The following is a 21,890-nucleotide window of genomic DNA, read 5'->3' on the forward strand; positions in this document are numbered from 1 at the left end:
TTTCGCGTTGGTACCAGTATGGTGACTGAGCGACTGAACAGATGAACTCGATCCACTTACTGACTTACCGTAGGACACAAACTTCTTAGGATTTTGGGTTTGGTTTGTTGGCAAGTTATTGCCTTCGAATTGAATAAATTTCCCGTTGGTCTACCGACAGCCACACCAGCAGAGGCCCCTCTACCTTTCGGACAAGACCTCCCTGTAAACAGATCGGATGCACACTGGCCTTTTTTGCTGAACTGCTCTTTATTTCTCCGAGATGCTACTTACCTAGTTCATCATAACAGTAGAAGAGGGTCGCTGTTTGATGGGGAGTGTGCAGGCTGAAGGTGAGAGATGATGCTGGGTGGAGCGATGGTAGGGCTATGGGAATAGAGATTGGGTGTGGGATTTGGATCTTGACTCATGGAGAGGCTATGGAGGGTACGGTGAGTATATGTTAGAGAGGAATTCTGGACCAAGTCACCTTAGAGATGAACGTTAGTATATGCTTGTCGGGCTAATGGAGAATACAGGGTGTCCCTAAAAGAATGACCCGATTTCAAGTAGAATTATTTAGTAGTAAGAAGGGATTAACACCAACAAATTGCATACTAAATTACTCAGAAAAGACAGAAGTTTATAAAAATCCATCATAAATGTTCAGTATGTCCTCCATTGGCTGTACGGACGACATCTAGCCGATAGTCGAATTCATCCCAAACTGAGTGTAAGGTGTCTTTTGTCAATGTACCTACAGCAGCTGATATTCTGGTTTTTAGTTCATCAATGTCACGAGGTGAGGGAGGAAGGCAAACACGTTGTTTAACATATCCCCACAGTAAGAAATCACGTGGTGTTAAGTCAGGGGACCTAGGTGACCTTCTGTTCTGCGGACGCCATATTGCGCGAGACTGGCTGCACGCTCCAGATCAGCGCTCGTAGCGACATCTAGCAGATTTTTTCTGAAACTCTAGACCATGCCGATTACATCTAGTGCTGTTTCAATTACCTAGTGACATTTGTCTCAATATTATAACAAGTTAAAATCGTGTCATTCTATTTGGGACTCCCTCTATTAATACAGGAGCAGCAATCGTTCATGGTTTGAAAGATAGAGGCGGAAATTCGATTTGCTGATACAGATGAAAGTACGAGACGATAAATGGATGTGCGCAATGAAGAAAAGTGTACGGAATTCCCAAACATACCGGGAGTAGTAGAATTTAAAAAATAAGTCAGTCATAAATCCGAAGATTGTTTTGAACGCTACAGTGCTTTCACAGCCATGGTGCTGATGGAGGTGGTATGCCGTTCCTTTCCTCTGACCTACGATCTGACTTATCTACAGATTAACCTGGTTCCGAACCACAGTGCAAGTTGGAATTTTTCATATCAACAAACACTGCGAGAGGTGAAAGACGTTGTAAATGGCTGATAAAAATAATAATCCTCTTATTGACCGGGGATCGAATCCGGGACCTTAGGTACTTCACCACTTTGTCTGTTTTTTGTCCTTATCTATTTATTTCTCCGCCATTTTTGGTTAGTAAAATGGCTCTAAGCACTATGGGATTTGATATCTGAGGTCACCAGTCCCCTAGAATTAGAACTACTTAAAACCTAACTAACCTAAGGACATCACACACATCCATGCCAGAAGCAGGATTCGAATCTACGATCGTAGCAGCAGCGCGGTTCCGGACTGAAGCGCCTAGAACCGCTCGGGCACTGCGGCCGGCTTTTGGTTAGCAGTTCTGCGTGGATGTCACTGGACACCACTTTCATTCCACATATTTTAACTTCAGTCCCTTTTTTATTACAGAAGGGGACCAGTCCCCTGAATGAACACGCTGACTACCGTGTCGGCTTGACACTGAACCACCGAGAAATTAGGAGATATGAATGTCCAAGACACGTTGCTGGAGAAGAACATGTTTAATAAAAGATTTCCAAGCGTGGAGACAATCGAAAGGGAATAATTAGGAACACTTACCAAGTATTATTTGAATGGTGTTTCAGTAGAGTAGTTATATCTCATCCTGGGAGTTCTGGACACCAGCTTCCCATTACAGGCTCACATTATACGTACGTCACGGGATTGTTGCAGACAGGCAGCCATTTGTAAAGGCTGAAACGCTGGTTGCGCCACAAATGTGATAAACCTTAAGTGGCCTTAAGTGGGCATTTGCTTCCACGCGGTGTGCTGCGGAGTGCGTGCCCTTTTTTGCTTCAGTGGTATATATGTAGCTGGCTGCAGCGGCAGTGGCGTATTTCTTACAAAACGGAAGTGAGGCACAGGGTTAATAAATTTCATGAGCGATCGGTCAGTACGCTTTTATAGAAAAGGCGACAGCCCAACGGAGTTTGTTTAGTGGCAGATGAGCCAAAAGAGCAAATTAATTATTAAAATAAAAACTTTTTAATGTAACACAATTTTTAAAATGGACTAAAAATATAAAATAATTTCTCCTAGCCCCATACAGATTCCTAACCTCAAATAGATAATCCTAAAAAATTATGCTTGTGAATTTTTAATAGGTGAACGTAACTTTAAAAACGTAAAATTTGAAGCGAAAAACGAAGCATGCGATAAATAGTTGATGCGTGAATAGTTCACCTAAGTCCCTAACAATTTTATTGCATTGCGAATGATGTGAACTGTTGTGTTATTTTTCTCAACGACAACTGCTCTCCATACTATTACCTACTGCATGCGCCCCATCTTTTTCTTTTTAAATTTTACAAGTGTTGTCATAGCTATTAAAAATAGACAATCGCAGTATTATCTATGTGGCATCAGGAATCAGTATTGCGCTACAAGAAATTATTTTATACTTTTTAGTCTGCTTTAAAAATGTGTTGCATTAAATAGTTTTTTATTCAAATAATTAATTTCTGCTTTTTAGTATTGCGTATACAACATTTTTCAATCGATTTCAAACCTGTGATGAGATTGCAATAGAGACCTTTCGTAAATTTCAGATTTGTTTCAGTTGTTCTTCACCTGAGTCAGTCAATATATTGCTTCCTCCCACGTACACTTCGTGAAAAGACCTTGAAGATAAAAATTAGATTCGAGCTCATACGGAGACTTAGCAGCAACTTTTCTCATCGCGAAACATTCGCGAATGGAACCTTTGCAGTCGTCCATAAAGTACCCTCCGTCACACAACACACTAGAAAGCGAGTCTGCATTGTACTGCCATACTGCTCTGAACTACGTTGAAAGTTTCAAGCCTCTAGCTAACTGGGAAGTTAGTTTGAAATGAATTCCAAAATTTGTACAGAACAGACAGATAGACAGAAAAACAAAGTACCTTCCACCGCACCCTATATTAGAAAGCGAGCTGATATCGAATTAAAAGTTTCAAGTCTCTAGTTCATCCAGAAGTTATTTTAAATTCAATTACCAAATCTGTACTGAACAGACAAGTAGACAATGAAGCAACATAATAAAAACGAGTTAAAAATTAAAATGTGCATTGAATATCATGTATTTTGGATGTACATTGTCTGTAGCTGTTGCTGCTTCGTGAGGTTTAAGCAATAAATACTATAGTTTTAGTGCTGTATAGATATTAGTCGACCACAATATTATTGCACCTGGGAATGAGGGAGCTTCAGTCGGCTTATCGTGAATTATGTCGTGATATTTCATGCATCCATGCTGATCCACTTGCTAGTATATGCACAACTATCTTGAAATGGTTCACAGCCGGACGCTGTGACCGAGCGGTTATAGGCGCTTCAGTCCGGAACCGCGCTGCTGCTACGGTCGCAGGTTAGAATCCTGCCTCTGGCATGGATGTGTGTGATGTCCTTAGGTTAGTTAGCTTTAAGTAGTTCTAAGTCTAGGGGACATGACCTCAGATTTTAAGTCCCATTGTGCTTAGAGCCATTTGAACCATTTGAATTGCTCACAATGCGAAGCGTTTTCCTCAGTCGCCACTGTACTTGTTTACTGTAACGCCACCGCGTATTTCCGATTATGGCCACGGACGGGTGGTGCAGTAGGTGGTGAGGAAGTTGCTGTTGTTGTTGTTGTTGTTGCTGTGGTCTCTAGCCTGAAGACTGATGCAGCTCTCCACACTAATCTATCCTGTTCAAGCCTCTACACCTCTGAATAACTGAACCTGCTTATTGTAGGGTAAAGTGCTTATATTTAGAGTGGATGCCTAATTCCGGGTAGCTGAATATCTCCCTTGCTTGGTGCTGCACTCCGTAACTCGCTCCGACAACCAGTAGCGAAGGTCATTCTGTTACGCCACTGCGAGTTTGGTGTCTGTGTTGTTAACGTTTCGTTCTCCACAGGTATTATTGCATTGTCGTCAAGATAAAAATTTTCTGCAAAGTCCAGTTGGAAGTCTTTCCTCAAGCAAGGGAAGACGTACTCTTATCTAATTAACAAAAGTGTCGTCCAGCGCTCGCTTAATGGTTAGGTTGTGTCTAAATACAAGCAAGCGATAGTCCCCAATTCCGGGTAGTGAAAGGCTGTACTATTTCGGGTATCCTAAGTTTAGGGTGAGTTTATACAAACAAATGTTCCGAACTTTATTCCAGATTCCACCTTTGTTGTGTTTAAGAGACAAGGACGGTGGGCAATTGACGGGTTGTGCATATTACAGAGCTGAAACTGTAGAAGTGCTGCAAATGCTTTCGAAAAATGTGGGATCTATCGTTATAACCCTCTGACTTTTTCATCTGCGGATTTTTCTTCTCAGCAATCTGCAACATATACTGATAGGACCGCAGAAACTACAGTAGGGCCATTGACGATTGCCGGCCGCGGTGGTCTAGCGGTCCTGGCGCTTCAGTCCGAAACCGCGGGACTGCTACGGTCGCAGGTTCGAATCCTGCCTCGGGCATGGGTGTGTGTGATGTCCTTAGGTTAGTTAGGTTTAAGTAGTTCTAAGTTCTAGGGGACTTATGACCTAAGATGTTGAGTCCCATAGTGCTCAGAGCCAACCATTGACGATTGTAGTTACTGGAAAGTAAGAAATAGCGGTTTTTACATTTAAATTCAGCTCACCTCATCTGCTTCAAGCATCAAACTCAACACCAAGAGCACGTAAAGCAGCGGTGTTAATGTCGTTTCCTTTTAAAAAGTCTTTGGGGCAATCACTGGCTAAAGGGAAAAAGAAAGCAAGAATCAAGACTACAGGAAAGAAACAACCTTCAACAAAGTCTGCTCCATAAGCTTCACGTGATTCATCTGATAGAGCTTCAACATCTGGGACTATCAGAAGGAAGCTCGCCAGAAGAAAGAAGCAGATCGTCACGAAGGAGTAGGATCGTGGTGAGGAAGACTCCGTTTCATGTTGAAATTTTCATCATTTGAATATGAACAGGATGAAGAGTGCATTTGATGCGACCAACTTATACTTCTAAGAAGACCAGTGTTAAACGCAATGGTTGAGTTTGATGGTGTTATGACCTTTGTGCAGGTGTCTACGATGATAGTTGGAAATATTTTAAACGCGGCATCTGTATCAAAAAGCACAAAGATTGAACAATTTTCTTGCTATGGCTGTAACATCTACAGAGTAGCCGATAATGATGCAGCACTCTTTACTTTTGAAACATACATTTGGTGTTATTAATTCATTAAATTTTGGTGTTTATTTACAACCCATAATCAGGAAACTCGAAAATCCGGAATTAGGAGACACATTTTCCCAAGGTAAAAATAAAACATTTTAATTCTTTGTACTATTATAACGGAATAATAAAATATTCCGAATATCTTTTGCATGGGTAGTATTCGATATTCTCTAGCAATAGTATAACACAGTTTCCATAATTTCAAGACTGTTAGTTTTGCTAGTTACCTTAAATATAAAATCAGTACTTTATAGTAGGGCACTTTCCCCAACTGACGCCTAAATCTCTCTCAAAAATGTTTACCTTTTTCATTACCAAACTGCTAATTCCTCGACGCCGCTCGGAGTGGCCACGCGGTTAAGGACGCGATGTCACGGATTGCGTGGCCCCTCCCGCCGGAGGTTCGAGTCCTTCCTCGGGCATGGGTGTGTGTGTTGTTCTTAGCATAAGTTAGTTTAAGTAGTGTGTAAGTCTAGGGACCGATGATCTCAGCAGTTTGATCCCCGAGGAATTCGCACGCAGTTTACCATTTATTCCTTGACACCTCAGGTTGTGCCATAAATTTCTTCTTCTCATTTGTTCGAACCGCTGGCTAACAGATACCGAAGTATGTTTGGGAACTGTTTTTCCTCGCTAAAGCAGTGTGACTGCCACCGTTGATCAAATGGATTACCAGATGTTGTTTCGGGGTGGCTACTGTCCATGTTGGCCTGCGCAACTAAAGACGTGAGAAGAAGAGTAAGCACCAACTTTCAGCATTTATTCGCAACAGAAAAGGATTGTTTGGAATACGCTGTGAAGCACTCAATGAAATACCATCACACCAAAACACACTTCAAATACACTGATGAGTCAAACATTATGACCACCTGATTAGTAGCTTGTTTGTCCGTTTTTGGAAGAAAATGCATCACTGATTCAGTGTAGCATGAATCCGACAATTTGTTGGTAGGTATGTGGAGGTATATGGCATTACATGTCCACAGGGGGGCACCACCGCGGTGTGTCTGGCTAGCAGTCATTCTTCGCCAGGTGAGGCTGCTATAGCTCGCGCAGTATACGGTAGCCGTGCGCAGTGACCAGTTTTCATCCTAAGTGCTGGGCGAGTTCATTCGTTTGTTCGGAAGGGCAGGCCGATGATTGTTTTCCACCTTTTGGCCGGTCAGCGATAACAGAATCGAGGTGCGCACACTGTAATCTTTCTCGAACGATTTCACAAAAACTATTTGGTAAAAAAAATCACTTTTGCTTTACTAATAGCTTTATATGTCATGTTCATGGTTTCGTTAATGGTTACAGTTATTGTGATGACGCGAAAAGTAAGACACTGCGCAAAATTCGGAAAAGTGTGCAATCAAAAGTAGACGTTGCTATGATTTTGTGTTTGGTGCATATTACATAATATTTTGTTGTGCGTATGAAATTTAGCTAACATACTGAAGTTTTCTTTAGATTTTTGTACAGTTATCTACCTGTCACCAATCTCGAGAAAACTGATCAGATGTAGCACACTATTTGCGGTCGCACCGCGTCAGCGATAAAGCCAGAGTGAAATATCGACAACATTTCTCACACTTCATAAACGGTTTCAGACATCGAAATGATATTTTGAAAAATGATAGCATGCAAAGAGGAGACAATTTTCCCATATCGTTATTATGTAAAACTTCATTATTTAACGAGTTATTCTAATAACTACATTTTTGGTGAAAGAATGTAATTTTTAGAGGCCATCGATAGCTCGTGAAACGAGAAATGCTATGGTTTTTGGAACAACATATGTGAAGACATTACATATTTTTGCTTTTTCATAAGCTACTGACTTTACTTTTCCTCAGTTCCTCACTTAACAAACTTATAAACTACTGATTCAGAATTCTCTCGCAATTATGGTCTGCACAACATGTTAGTGAGAAGAGAGAGTGTAAACTCCGCTGAGTTTTGGCAAAAGAAGCAAACTTTGACATAGCGGCGAGAGAACTGTGTAGGTTTTACTCAAAATTCGCCACTCATGACACTTCTCTGAAAGTTACAGTTGGTTAACAAGCTAAGCGCTGCATTTTCGGGCGAATATACACTCCTGGAAATTGAAATAAGAACACCGTGAATTCATTGTCCCAGGAAGGGGAAACTTTATTGACACATTCCTGGGGTCAGATACACCACATGATCACACTGACAGAACCACAGGCACATAGACACAGGCAACAGAGCATGCGCAATGTCGGCACTAGTACAGTGTATATCCACCTTTCGCAGCAATGCAGGCTGCTATTCTCCCATGGAGACGATCGTAGAGATGCTGGATGTAGTCCTGTGGAACGGCTTGCCATGCCATTTCCACCTGGCGCCTCAGTTGGACCAGCGTTCGTGCTGGACGTGCAAACCGCGTGAGACGACGCTTCATCCAGTCCCAAACATGCTCAACGGGGGACAGATCCGGAGATCTTGCTGGCCAGGGTAGTTGACGTACACCTTCTAGAGCACGTTGGGTGGCACGGGATACATGCGGACGTGCATTGTCCTGTTGGAACAGCAAGTTCCCTTGCCGGTCTAGGAATGGTGGAACGATGGGTTCGATGACGGTTTGGATGTACCGTGCACTATTCAGTGTCCCCTCGACGATCACCAGTGGTGTACGGCCAGTGTAGGAGATCGCTCCCCACACCATGATGCCGGATGTTGGCCCTGTGTGCCTCGGTCGTATGCAGTCCTGATTGTGGCGCTCACCTGCACGGCGCCAAACACGCATACGACCATCATTGGCACCAAGGCAGAAGCGACTCTCATCGCTGAAGATGACACGTCTCCATTCGTCCCTCCATTCACGCCTGTCGCGACACCACTGGAGGCGGGCTGCACGATGTTGGGGCGTGAGCGGAAGACGGCCTAACGGTGTGCGGGACCGTAGCCCAGCTTCATGGCGACGGTTGCGAATGGTCCTCGCCGATACCCCAGGAGCAACAGTGTCCCTAATTTGCTGGGAAGTGGCGGTGCGGTCCCCTACGGCACTGCGTAGGATCCTACGGTCTTGGCGTGCATCCGTGCGTCGCTGCGGTCCGGTCCCAGGTCGACGGGCACGTGCACCTTCCGCCGACCACTGGCGACAACATCGATGTACTGTGGAGACCTCACGCCCCACGTGTTGAGCAATTCCACCCGGCCTCCCGCATGCCCACTATACGCCCTCGCTCAAAGTCCGTCAACTGCACATACGGTTCACGTCCACGCTGTCGCGGCATGCTACCAGTGTTAAAGACTGCGATGGAGCTCCGTATGCCACGGCAAACTGGCTGACACTGACGGCGGCGGTGCACAAATGCTGCGCAGCTAGCGCCATTCGACGGCCAACACCGCGGTTCCTGGTGTGTCCGCTGTGCCGTGCGTGTGATCATTGCTTGTACAGCCCTCTCGCAGTGTCCGGAGCAAGTATGGTGGGTCTGACACACCGGTGTCAATGTGTTCTTTTTTCCATTTCCAGGAGTGTATTTTAGATACTAACGAAAACAGAGGTGACAGGAAATACTTTTGAATGGTCAGCATGCATTTGTGGGAGTGGAGGGGCCCCACTAAATTTTTGCAAAAAATGTGAGCGTAGGCTTTAGTTTAGAACGGCACTTTCCCTCCAGTGCTAGGCATGTCTCCTACAGCACTCTGAGCGACCTCCCGCCACAGCCTCTCTTGCCAAGCTTACCGAGCCGACTGCGCATCTAGCGGCCACGGCATTTTGCGTGCACTATTTCACCTGGACGGGTTTATATCGATTGTAGTTTTGGTGCTCATAATGTTCTGGCTGATCAGTGAACGTTCCGTACTTCGAAACTGTATAGAAGCTATTGAAAAAAACCGGAAATTGTACTAAATGTTAGGCAACAACTCACGAGGAGTATGATTTTGCAGTGCGTAAATTTAGCTTCTTTTCTTGTGAACGAAAAGAGAAATAAATTAGGGTACCTTACTTTCTGACCTATCCTCGTGCTACTAACAGTAGTCTTACTTAGATTTTTTCATTAATTATTCAGTATCAGTACGAAACACTGACAAGCTGTCTGCATAGGAGAAGTAGTTCTTTTGCTTTTTACGCAGTGTATCCTACCTCCATAAATTAAGACAGCTTAAAACCGAGTGCAGCGACGGAATTAGAACGCGTACTCTACCTTTCGTGGACAATGCTCTTATAATTGAACAGCCCGAACTAGTATCACGGGTCGTCTCAAAACGCCTACAAGACCAGGTACCTCATTGTTGCTTCCACAGCAATGGGAAAACGACAGGAATCCAGGAAAACGGATTCAGTTAACACAGAAATGGAAACTATTGTTACCACAGTATTGGTCGCTGAAACCATCACTTGGAAACCGGCAGCACTACAAACAGTTTGCAACTACTTCTTGTCGTATTGATTTATTTGATTTTTAAGGCGACGGCAACCACAGGACTGAATGGCATGATTAGGAAGCTAGCCAGTGTCACCGGACAAAAAACCTAATGACTGAGACAACGATCTCTTGTCCTATGCCACTGTAACCACATGCCTACCTATAGTGCATCCAATTCAGTCAAATGAAAGATTTATAGATATCGAAGTCTCTATACAACTTCACTGTACGTTTCTATAATAGTCTATTTTGTTGGACCTTACGCACTTCAAGACGTTAACTGAAATCGGTGACGACGGTGTATCCCCTTCTTAAGCGGAGCGCTGATTCCACAGGGAAGGAAAATCAGCTCGCAACATCCCGGCAAACTTTCCAGAATGCCATCAGAGTAGGTGATAAGTTACGGTTGCCACGAATCCTGTGTCATCTTGATCTCCCTTAAAATGTGTAGTATGTGTACTTCTTACCAGTAAGAGTATTTTTATGTTCTTCATTCCACTCGAGTTTTAAAACGTGTAATTGGATCATATATTGTAGTCCAACCTGTAACGAACGACCTATGTTTTTCTAATAATTTCCGGGTGTGCAGCCGGATCCCGTCGAGATTCTGCCACGATATTTCGGCCCAGAGACGTCCGGCCATCATCAGGTGAGTACACAACTACTGAAGAGCCCAGGTGCAGTCGCGAGATTCGGCATAAATACCGCGACTGCACCTGGGCTCTTCAGTAGTTGTGTACTCACCTGATGATGGCCGGACGTCTCTGGGCCGAAATATCGTGGCAGAATCTCGACGGGATCCGGCTGCACACCCGGAAATTATTAGAAGAAGAAATACGCCGGGAAAATTTCAGGAGCTATGTTTTATCTCTTGAAACAAGAGCCGCTCACGTGAATAGAAATAGCTACTTGGAACGCCAAACTTTGACAATATATTCAACACAACTGTGAAAATACATTGGGCAGACGCTATAAAATATTCAGTGACAGATTAAACAAAATACTAATCAACCATACATGGATAGCTCCTTCGTTTGTGCTAATCTCCAAGGACAGCCGTCATACTAACTCCGCAGAAAACCTCGGCGTTTGCTGTATTGATAATGGCAGACATGAAAGTAGCGCCCTACCGAAGTTATCCTGCGCCTCTGGCACAATTGCCCCCCCCCCCCCCCCAAATATCTTTCTGCTTACCCACACAAAACTGCCTTTCTGCAATTTTTATACACAATGTTAGCAAATAGTATAATTATGTATGTAACTTTAACAACAATTAAGCATTATTGCGCAGTATTACTTAAATAAGCTATAATTATGAAAAATAATACACAGTACAAAATATATATCTTATTCTCTATGGTAACTACTGTACATTGATTTATAATAATAATAATAAATTATCAGTTGTAGATAAACTATTCATTCGAAATAAAAGAAAAGCGCTACAGATACGATTTCCTTTTTCAGAAACTGTGTCTTTGCAGTATTTTAGTTTTACTTTCCATTTCCTTGCCGCGCGGAGTGGCCGCGCGTTTTGAGGCGTCATGTCACGGATAGCGCGGCCCCTCCCGCCGGAGGTTCGAGTCCTCCCTCGGGCATGGGTGTGTGTGTTGTTCTTAGCATAAGTTAGTTTAAGTAGTGTGTAAGTCTAGGGACCGATGACCAGCAGTTTAGTCCCTTAGGAATTCACACATTTGAACATTTCCTTGCTCTGATCAAACTATTTGGTTATGTTACCGATGTCACGTCTAGCAATTGTGTCCTGTCTATTGAGAAGGTAGTAAAATCTGATAGTTTGCTTTCACCCCCACACTCGACCTTAGGTAGCTTTTTTTATCATCTTGAATTTTCCGAAACAGCATTCACAAGATTCTGCAATCACTAACATTGCCATTTATACACTCCTGGAAATGGAAAAAAGAACACATTGACACCGGTGTGTCAGACCCACCATACTTGCTCCGGACACTGCGAGAGGGCTGTACAAGCAATGATCACACGCACGGCACAGCGGACACACCAGGAACCGCGGTGTTGGCCGTCGAATGGCGCTAGCTGCGCAGCATTTGTGCACCGCCGCCGTCAGTGTCAGCCAGTTTGCCGTGGCATACGGAGCTCCATCGCAGTCTTTAACACTGGTAGCATGCCGCGACAGCGTGGACGTGAACCGTATGTGCAGTTGACGGACTTTGAGCGAGGGCGTATAGTGGGCATGCGGGAGGCCGGGTGGAATTGCTCAACACGTGGGGCGTGAGGTCTCCACAGTACATCGATGTTGTCGCCAGTGGTCGGCGGAAGGTGCACGTGCCCGTCGACCTGGGACCGGACCGCAGCGGCGCACGGATGCACGCCAAGACCGTAGGATCCTACGCAGTGCCGTAGGGGACCGCACCGCCACTTCCCAGAAAATTAGGGACACTGTTGCTCCTGGGGTATCGGCGAGGACCATTCGCAACCGTCTCCATGAAGCTGGGCTACGGTCCCGCACACCGTTAGGCCGTCTTCCGCTCACGCCCCAACATCGTGCAGCCCGCCTCCAGTGGTGTCGCGACAGGCGTGAATGGAGGGACGAATGGAGACGTGTCGTCTTCAGCGATGAGAGTCGCTTCTGCCTTGGTGCCAATGATGGTCGTATGCGTGTTTGGCGCCGTGCAGGTGAGCGCCACAATCAGGACTGCATACGACCGAGGCACACAGGGCCAACACCCGGCATCATGGTGTGGGGAGCGATCTCCTACACTGGCCGTACACCACTGGTGATCGTCGAGGGGACACTGAATAGTGCACGGTACATCCAAACCGTCATCGAACCCATCGTTCTACCATTTCTAGACCGGCAAGGGAACTTGCTGTTCCAACAGGACAATGCACGTCCGCATGTATCCCGTGCCACCCAACGTGCTCTAGAAAGTGTAAGTCAACTACCCTGGCCAGCAAGATCTCCGGATCTGTCCCCCATTGAGCATGTTTGGGACTGGATGAAGCGTCGTCTCACGCGGTTTGCACGTCCAGCACGAACGCTGGTCCAACTGAGGCGCCAGGTGGAAATGGCATGGCAAGCCGTTCCACAGGACTACATCCAGCATCTCTACTATCGTCTCCATGGGAGAATAGCAGCCTGCATTGCTGCGAAAGGTGGATATACACTGTACTAGTGCCGACATTGTGCATGCTCTGTTGCCTGTGTCTATGTGCCTGTGGTTCTGTCAGTGTGATCATGTGATGTATCTGACCCCAGGAATGTGTCAATAAAGTTTCCCCTTCCTGGGACAATGAATTCACGGTGTTCTTATTTCAATTTCCAGGAGTGTATATCCTCAAAGCTGTTGATACGTTTGGATAAGCGTCTCTTATAGTGCTGGAGGAAACTGGCATCATGCATCCTGCAGAACTGTCCATAAATCCGTAAGAGTACGAGGGGGTGGAGATCTTTTCTCAACAGCACGGTCGAAGGTATACCAGATATGCTCAAAAATGGTCATGTGTGGGGAGTTTGGTGGCCAGCGGAATTGATAAAACTCAGAAGAGTGTTCCTGAAGTCACTGTTCAGCAATTCTGGACGTGTGGGCTGTCGCATTGTCCTGTTGGAACTGATCAAGTCCATCGGAATGCACAATGGACATGAATGGATGCAGGTGATCAGACAGGATGCTTATGTACGTGTCACCTGCCACAGTCGTGTGTAGACGTATCAGGTATCCCGTATCAGTACAACTGCACATGCTCCACACCATTACAGATCCTCCACCAACTTGACCAGTCCCCTGCTGACATACATGGTCCATGGATTCATGAGCTTGTCTCCATACCCATACGTCTCCATCCTCTCGATACAATTTGAAACGAGACACGTCCGACCAGGCAACATGTTTCCAGTCATGAACAGTCCAATGTCAGTGTTGACGGACCCAGGCGAGGCGTAAAGCAAGGGTACGCGAGTGGGTGTTCGGCTCCGAAAGTCCACATCGATGATGTTTCGTTGAATGGTTCACTTGTTGATGGCCTTGCATTGAATTCTGCAGCAATTTGCGGAAGAGTTGCACTTCGGCCACGTTGAACGATTCTCTTCAGTCGTCGTTGGTCCCGTTCTTGAAGGATCTTTTTCCGGTCGGAGCGATGTCGAAGATTTGATGTTCTACCGGATTCTTGATATTCACGGTACACTCGTGAAATGGTCGCACTGGAAAATCCACACTTCATCGCTACCTGGGAGATGCTGTGTCCCATCGCTCGTAAGCCGATTATAACACCACGTTCAAACTCACTTAAATCTTGATAACCTGCCATTGTAGCAGCAGTAAACGATCTAACACCTGCATCAGACACTTGGGATCTTATATAGGCATTGCCGACGGCAGCGCCGTATTCTGACTGTTTGCATATTTCTGTATATGAATACACGTGCGTATACCAGTATCTTTGGCGCTTCACTGTAAATATAGATGTAGATCTTATGAAGATAACTGTAATACTTCACGGCCTGACACACTGTACAAAAGGGCACAATTAAGTCGTGCCTTGTCGACAAGAGACTTTCCCCAAGCCACGGAAGATGGACGACTGCGATTTACAAGTGTTGTGCTTCGCACTGTATGGGGTGTTCGGTTTAATGACTGACTGACAGCTGAGAGACACCACCGAGCTCCCCAGGCCCTAGCGCACTTGCAAGCAAACATCTGACACTGATGGGCTAATCGGGATCGACCGACTGCCGTGTCATCCTCTGCCAGTGGCATCATGCAGTTGCGGTATGGAGGGATGCGGATCATCGCTCGGTACTCCTGGATGTTGTCAGCTCTCTTGACCTCCAAGCCGCTACTTCTCACTCAAATGGCTCGTCAGTTGGCACCACGATGCTGTCCACCCCAGTCCAGTCCTCTCACCAAGGAAAAATCATTTGCAGTACCGGGAATTTAACCTGGGTCCTTCGCATAGCAGCTAGATACGCTGACCACTGAGTTACGGATGAGGACCTAGAACACTCAAAGGTCTTCTTGTTGCGGAAACTTGGACGCATAACACGCATTTTTTGAGAAAATCAGGCGTTTGTGGTGCTGAAGATCTCGCAAAGGGCTGTGAGGCTGGCGCCACGACTTGAGACGGCGTGAGAATCGCTGCGAGAAACAGCGGCGTTCTTAAGTGCGCCACCCAGGTCGTTGATGATAGGAAGCTCTGCCTCTGCGAAGAAGACTAAGGATTTTTCCACAGCCGAATATAAATGACTGGCGCTCCGTAACCAAGACTGGCAAGATGGAGCAAATGGTGCCGTTTGTTAGGGGACGTTGCAAATTGAGCCCACCAGTGCTGAGATGATACGATGGGAAGTTCAGTGTCCTGAAGGACAAGAGCGAGGGAAACGAGATCAAAACTCCCATGTCGGAGCATTCGAGCAGTCATTCGCATTCTACGTCTTTTATCATTTTGATGATTTTGGAGTATATTCTCATTCTCGTAGTGCTTTTGTATTGTGATAATATTATTCCTGATTCTACTCCCTGCGTGACTTTGAGTTCTGGAAACATGTCAGTCTGTTTACTAGTCTGACTTCACATTTATGATTTCCGTATTATTCCCAGTTGCCGCTGTATTTTTATGACATCCTCGATTCTAGTTTAGACGGTTTTACTTTTGGTGTAATGTTTGGGCACATGAGCATTCAACTATGTTTCCTCTGTTTTCCTTTTGGTCTAATATTTGGGTACATGCGCATTCAACTGAGTTTCCACTATTTGATCTCAATCTCCAAATATACACTCCTGGAAATGGAAAAAAGAACACATTGACACCGGTGTGTCAGACCCACCATACTTGCTCCGGACACTGCGAGAGGGCTGTACAAGCAATGATCACAAGCACGGCACAGCGGACACACCAGGAACCGCGGTGTTGGCCGTCGAATGGCGCTAGCTGCGCAGCATTTGTGCACCGCCGCCGTCAGTGTCAGCCAGTTTGCCGTGGCATACGGAGCTCCATCGCAGTCTTTAACACTGGTAGCATGCCGCGACAGCGTGGACGTGAACCGTATGTGCAGTTGACGGACTTTGAGCGAGGGCGTATAGTGGGCATGCGGGAGGCCGGGTGGAATTGCTCAACACGTGGGGCGTGAGGTCTCCACAGTACATCGATGTTGTCGCCAGTGGTCGGCGGAAGGTGCACGTGCCCGTCGACCTGGGACCGGACCGCAGCGGCGCACGGATGCACGCCAAGACCGTAGGATCCTACGCAGTGCCGTAGGGGACCGCACCGCCACTTCCCAGAAAATTAGGGACACTGTTGCTCCTGGGGTATCGGCGAGGACCATTCGCAACCGTCTCCATGAAGCTGGGCTATGGTCCCGCACACCGTTAGGCCGTCTTCCGCTCACGCCCCAACATCGTGCAGCCCGCCTCCAGTGGTGTCGCGACAGGCGTGAATGGAGGGACGAATGGAGACGTGTCGTCTTCAGCGATGAGAGTCGCTTCTGCCTTGGTGCCAATGATGGTCGAATGCGTGTTTGGCGCCGTGCAGGTGAGCGCCACAATCAGGACTGCATACGACCGAGGCACACAGGGCCAACACCCGGCATCATGGTGTGGGGAGCGATCTCCTACACTGGCCGTACACCACTGGTGATCGTCGAGGGGACACTGAATAGTGCACGGTACATCCAAACCGTCATCGAACCCATCGTTCTACCATTCCTAGACCGGCAAGGGAACTTGCTGTTCCAACAGGACAATGCACGTCCGCATGTATCCCGTAGCACCCAACGTGCTCTAGAAGGTGTAAGTCAACTACCCTGGCCAGCAAGATCTCCGGATCTGTCCCCCATTGAGCATGTTTGGGACTGGATGAAGCGTCGTCTCACGCGGTCTGCACGTCCAGCACGAACGCTGGTCCAACTGAGGCGCCAGGTGGAAATGGCATGGCAAGCCGTTCCACAGGACTACATCCAGCATCTCTACGATCGTCTCCATGGGTGAATAGCAGCCTGCATTGCTGCGAAAGGTGGATATACACTGTACTAGTGCCGACATTGTGCATGCTCTGTTGCCTGTGTCTATGTGCCTGTGGTTCTGTCAGTGTGATCATGTGATGTATCTGACCCCAGGAATGTGTCAATAAAGTTTCCCCTTCCTGGGACAATGAATTCACGGTGTTCTTATTTCAATTTCCAGGAGTGTAGTTTCGACACAACGTCTGTTGTCTACAATAGAGGTACGAGACGCTGTACGATTATCGAGAAACACCAAACTTTCGCTGTGATTCAGAGAGTAGAGCATGGCTGGCCGCAGATGGTGAACCACTTTTTACCTGGATAGGTAACTGAATATGAAATAGCAAGCAGAGCACGGGTTAAGCTACTCTGAAACCTGGGTACACAGAGATGCGGAGATAAAAACTGTTGGCTGTCAGTCAATGCGCACGTCACTACCACCACCCTATCTTGACATCAACATGTCATCTGACACTATACCCTTTGCCCAATTTCGTTTAATTCATACTCCATGAGTACTACATTTTTGGTGCCCAACATGGGCCATTTAATTTAATTAGCTGACCCCAGTGTTACTCCATAACATAGGAGATTGAGCTACAGTGATGTGGAATTTCCGTGAGCTTTCTCTGCATGCAGGAGCACTGCACTATCTGACAAAATGAGTGTATGAGCCTTTCTGGAAATAACGCGAAGCAAAACGCGAGCACGTGATCAACCTCAGTTTCAGTGCGTGCGATACCGACTCTGAGGTGAAAACAAAGATATGTAATGCGTAGGAAGAAGACTGGAAAGCGAAACACGATAACATAGAAGCTGCCAGCGCTATAATCTTCAACCTGGTGCCTCCCGTCAGCAGTTCGTACAGACCGAACATGCAATAGGTGATGCCTACTTTCATTGTAAGAATGGTCTTCAGTCAGAACATTTCTGAGTGATCCTCACTGTACAAGCACCAGAACCTCCCCTGATTTTTCACCTGCTTAACAGCCAAGGGTGATCTAAATCATCTATTTTTCTGCGTGTGAGTTGGTTCGAGACCTGCAAATCACTTTGCACAAGAGACCAACCGGAAAGATCAGTTTTCCACTAAATGTAACGATTATCCTTGTATCAAAAAAGCAAAATGCCACAAAACAAGCAAGGACTGTTAAATAGAATGTGACCTATATAAACAGGATGCCCCAGGAGGAATGGTCAATATTTGGGGATAGACATTCGAGGCAAAGACGCCTAGTACACATGGTCTCTAAAATAGATACCTTAACAACTATGAACACTTGTTCACCTTAGATATTGTGAAACAAATCTCTTCTACTGCAAACTCTTTGCTTGCCATATTTTGAGAGGTGACATTATGGACCAAAATAAGAAAAAATATCGAGTAAAGTTCAGGCCTTCAAAGCTATAAACACTTGTTCATTTTCGCTAGTGTGCAACACATCTCTTTAGCTGAACGACGGCTGATAGCTCTTAAGGTATGCTTTTTAGAGCCGTTGATTACTTGACTTTTTTTCTTGTTTTGATCCATAGTACCTCCTTCAAAAATATGGAAATAAAAGAACTTGTGGTAGAAGAGTTTTGTTTCACAGTATCGGAAATAAAATGCTCATAGCTTTTAAGGTATACACTTTAGAGCTGATGTTTACTAGACTTCCCCTTCAGGGGAAATGGGATCCTTCCTGGTGAATCTACACATCACTGTGAAGGCTAAGTTAAATGCAGAATCAATTAATCAAATACTGTGTGGTCTGACCGGGATTCAAGCCCAGGGCATTTAGATTCCTAGTCATCTACTTTACAAAAAAATGGCGCTGATAACTATGGGACTTAACATCTGAGGTCGTCAGTCCCCTAGAACTTAGAACTACTTAAACCTAACTAACCTAAGGACATCACACACGTCCATGCCCGATGCAGGATTCGAACCTGCGACCGTAGAAGTCGCGCGGTTCCGGACTGAAGCGCCTAGAACCGCTCGGCCACCGGGGCTGGCCATCTACTTTACAACTAGTCCACTAAGCCTGATATTATTTATGGTAATCATAAGACCATGGTGGTACTGGCTGGCTTTACTGTATGAGCAGCAATTCCGGTAAATTTAAATAAATAAAAATGTTGAAGAGCTAGTCTTCATTCGGCATTAAAAAAAAGACCCACCCAGATATCCGTGGGCGTTAGCACGCCGTTATTGCTGCAAACAGTGTTTTCTTGCACAGTGTTGTGTATTCATTCAAAACATTATTTCCTTCTAGCCCTGCTTTTTGTATTGGTAGTTCTCTTCTACTGTATGTTCTTTGATAAGAACCTATGCTTGCTCTGAGGATCTTGAGATCAGATTCAATACTATTTTAGTGGTGCTTTTCCTCTATTCTATTCTCTGCAAAAGCACAATGTGTAGTGTCAGTTTTGAAGGCTCTGAGTAGCTCAGAATACCTCGTTTTAAACCCTGGATGTTTGGCCTGTGTACACAGATTGACATCAACCAGAAATTAAATGATAGATTCCAACTTTGGAAAATTTATCCGTGGAGTTATTGTTAGCGTATAGATTTTTTCTGTACTGCGCTGTTTGCACGAAATGATATTTGTATTCCTGTATGATGTTTGCAGGTGTAGCACAGTGGCCTTCGTTGCGGCAGTGGTGGTGCCACTGCTGGTGGGAGAGGTGGCAGCCCTGAAGCTATCCCGGACGGAGCCAGACGCACAGCCAGTTGCTGGGGCCACGCACCTCTATCCCTGCTTCTCGGTCTATCAAATAGACCTCAATGAGACGAGGCTCTTCACTCACATCGGCTCCCCTGAGAGCGGTACGTGCAACAAAGATAGTAGCATTGCTTTTAATTACAAATATGTACATGCAGGGCGTGTCGCCAGCCTCATATTTTATAGTGTTTCGGCAATCATACGCAGTTTCGTTTTTGCAACGTGAGCTAATGGTCAACCGCAAAGAAATACTGCTATCACGTGTTCGCATGTTTTACACACTATGATGCGCCAAAACATTATTATCATCTGTTTAGTAGTGTGATGGCCCACCTTTGGATCACAATATAGCTTCGATTCGAAAATTTGTTGAAGGTTTCAGGAGGTGTGTGGCGTCAAACATGTAGGCACAGGACGCACAATTCCTATACATTACGGGTCGGCGGTTTGTGGGGTTCGCTCGATAACGTTCCAGATGTGTTCCATCTAGTTCAGATCAGGCGATTCTGATGTCCAAGACATCAAGGTGAGTTCACTATCATGCTCCTCAAATCACTGTAGCACGACTCCGGCCTTGTGACATACATAATTATTCCGCTGGAAAATGCCATCGCCGTCGGGTAAGACATCAAGCATTATGAGATGCCATTACTCTGCGTTAATGTTCACGAAGTTTACAGCTGTCATGGTGATTAGATCGCAACATCAGGTCCCATGAAAGCCCAAGTGAAAGACCTCCGTACCGAAACAATACCCCCTCCCCTCCCGCTGCTCGCAGGGTTGCTTTAGTGTTGCAGTGAATGTTTCAGACCGCCATCCGCCTGGATGACAGCGTATATGGACAAGACCATCGACATGGTGTACAAATAAACGTGATTCGTCCAACAGAGTGACACGTTTCCATTGATCCACTGTCCTATCGCATCAGTTTATCAATCTCATAATTGGTTTTTTGCAGCTCACCAGGGCTCCCTCTCCTGTGCCAATTTCTTCATCTTAGGGTAACGCTTACAGCCAAACGTTCTCTGTTATTTCTTTGTATATATTCTCATCTCTCTTTCCAAACAATTTTTCTCATCTGCAGTACCTTCTAGTTCCTAACGTCTCTCGCGTCCGTCGGCCGTCGTAATTTAATATAGTATTATAGTTACTATTATTTTTATTATTTTGATTGTTGCCGACTTACGTGGTGGACCTTGATAAAAATGATATTTCATTCAATTTTGATTTACGATTAGATGCTTTTGTGAAGTTCTCCTTTTTAACAATATTAATCTTAAATTATTTGTTACGTTAATGAATGTCAGACTCGCTGAATCTTAAAACATGAGCATATAAGCTGAACAATGTAATAAACTTTTCATATTAATTTCCTCGGCTAGTCAGCTCACTTTAAAGCAAAAGATCTTTAGTTATTAATTACAATTGCGGCCCACACACGCGCGAGAGTATTTTTTCTTACCTCCGTTAACCATTGCCTCTAGTCGGAGTTCTGGCTCTGGCTGTCGGCTATGGTACTGAAAATAAGGATCTTAAAGCTACGTATTTCTGCAACGTTTGGCGGCTGTGGATAAAGATGTTTATTATGTTAATAGCGGGCGAATATTTCGCTTCCGCTAAATTTTATAAGTTAATATCGCCACGTAATGGCGTCGTTGGCTGCATCGGCCGCTGCGATTGTTGAACTGTAAATTACTTGAATGCAGGTTAATTCAAGGAAGGCGGACATGAAATCGGGATCACCTCTTACAAATTAAAAGTGCACAATAATATTAAATCAATATATTATCTGCTTAAATCATACAAATATGCTTACATTTGCCAGCACTCGCAAGATGTCCGTCTACACACAACCAAGACAAGAGGAGATGTGAAGACGACTAAAAAAATTAACAAAAGAGCGTATCTTGTCGTCTCTTTAGATCATTTAGTTATATTTCATTGCACTCGAAACTCACACAGAGAAATTATTATTTTACGGCTACATGATAAAAATATATTATTCAATTTTTAAATGTCTCTTCTTTATAAATACTGTTTTTTAAGTCTTTTCGTAATATAGCACCGGGGACGCCATATTGCCCTCCGAAATGTTTATGTCATAAAAAATGTTCGTGGTTTTTGACATAAATGTTTCCTATTTCATGTCTATAGTGTCCACACGCAGGTTTTTATTTCACAGTCTACGTATGTCACATCGTATGTTTAAATCGTTGTAATTACTGAGGTTTGTTGCACACAAAG

At 45.2% G+C, this 21,890-nt stretch overlaps 1 protein-coding gene across 1 annotated transcript in view; it reads left to right on the forward strand.

Moving 5' to 3' along the window:
• LOC126101125 (uncharacterized) overlaps positions 1–21,890 on the forward strand; it is a 149,505-nt gene that overhangs the window by 28,325 nt on the left and 99,290 nt on the right. Inside the window, exon 2 of the mRNA XM_049911810.1 lies at positions 19,554–19,750. Within this exon, the coding sequence (XP_049767767.1) occupies positions 19,554–19,750 (197 nt within the window). The remainder of the gene's footprint in view (positions 1–19,553; positions 19,751–21,890) is intronic.

Source organism: Schistocerca cancellata, chromosome 9 (assembly GCF_023864275.1).
Source record: "Schistocerca cancellata isolate TAMUIC-IGC-003103 chromosome 9, iqSchCanc2.1, whole genome shotgun sequence".
Lineage (NCBI taxonomy): Eukaryota > Metazoa > Arthropoda > Insecta > Orthoptera > Acrididae > Schistocerca > Schistocerca cancellata.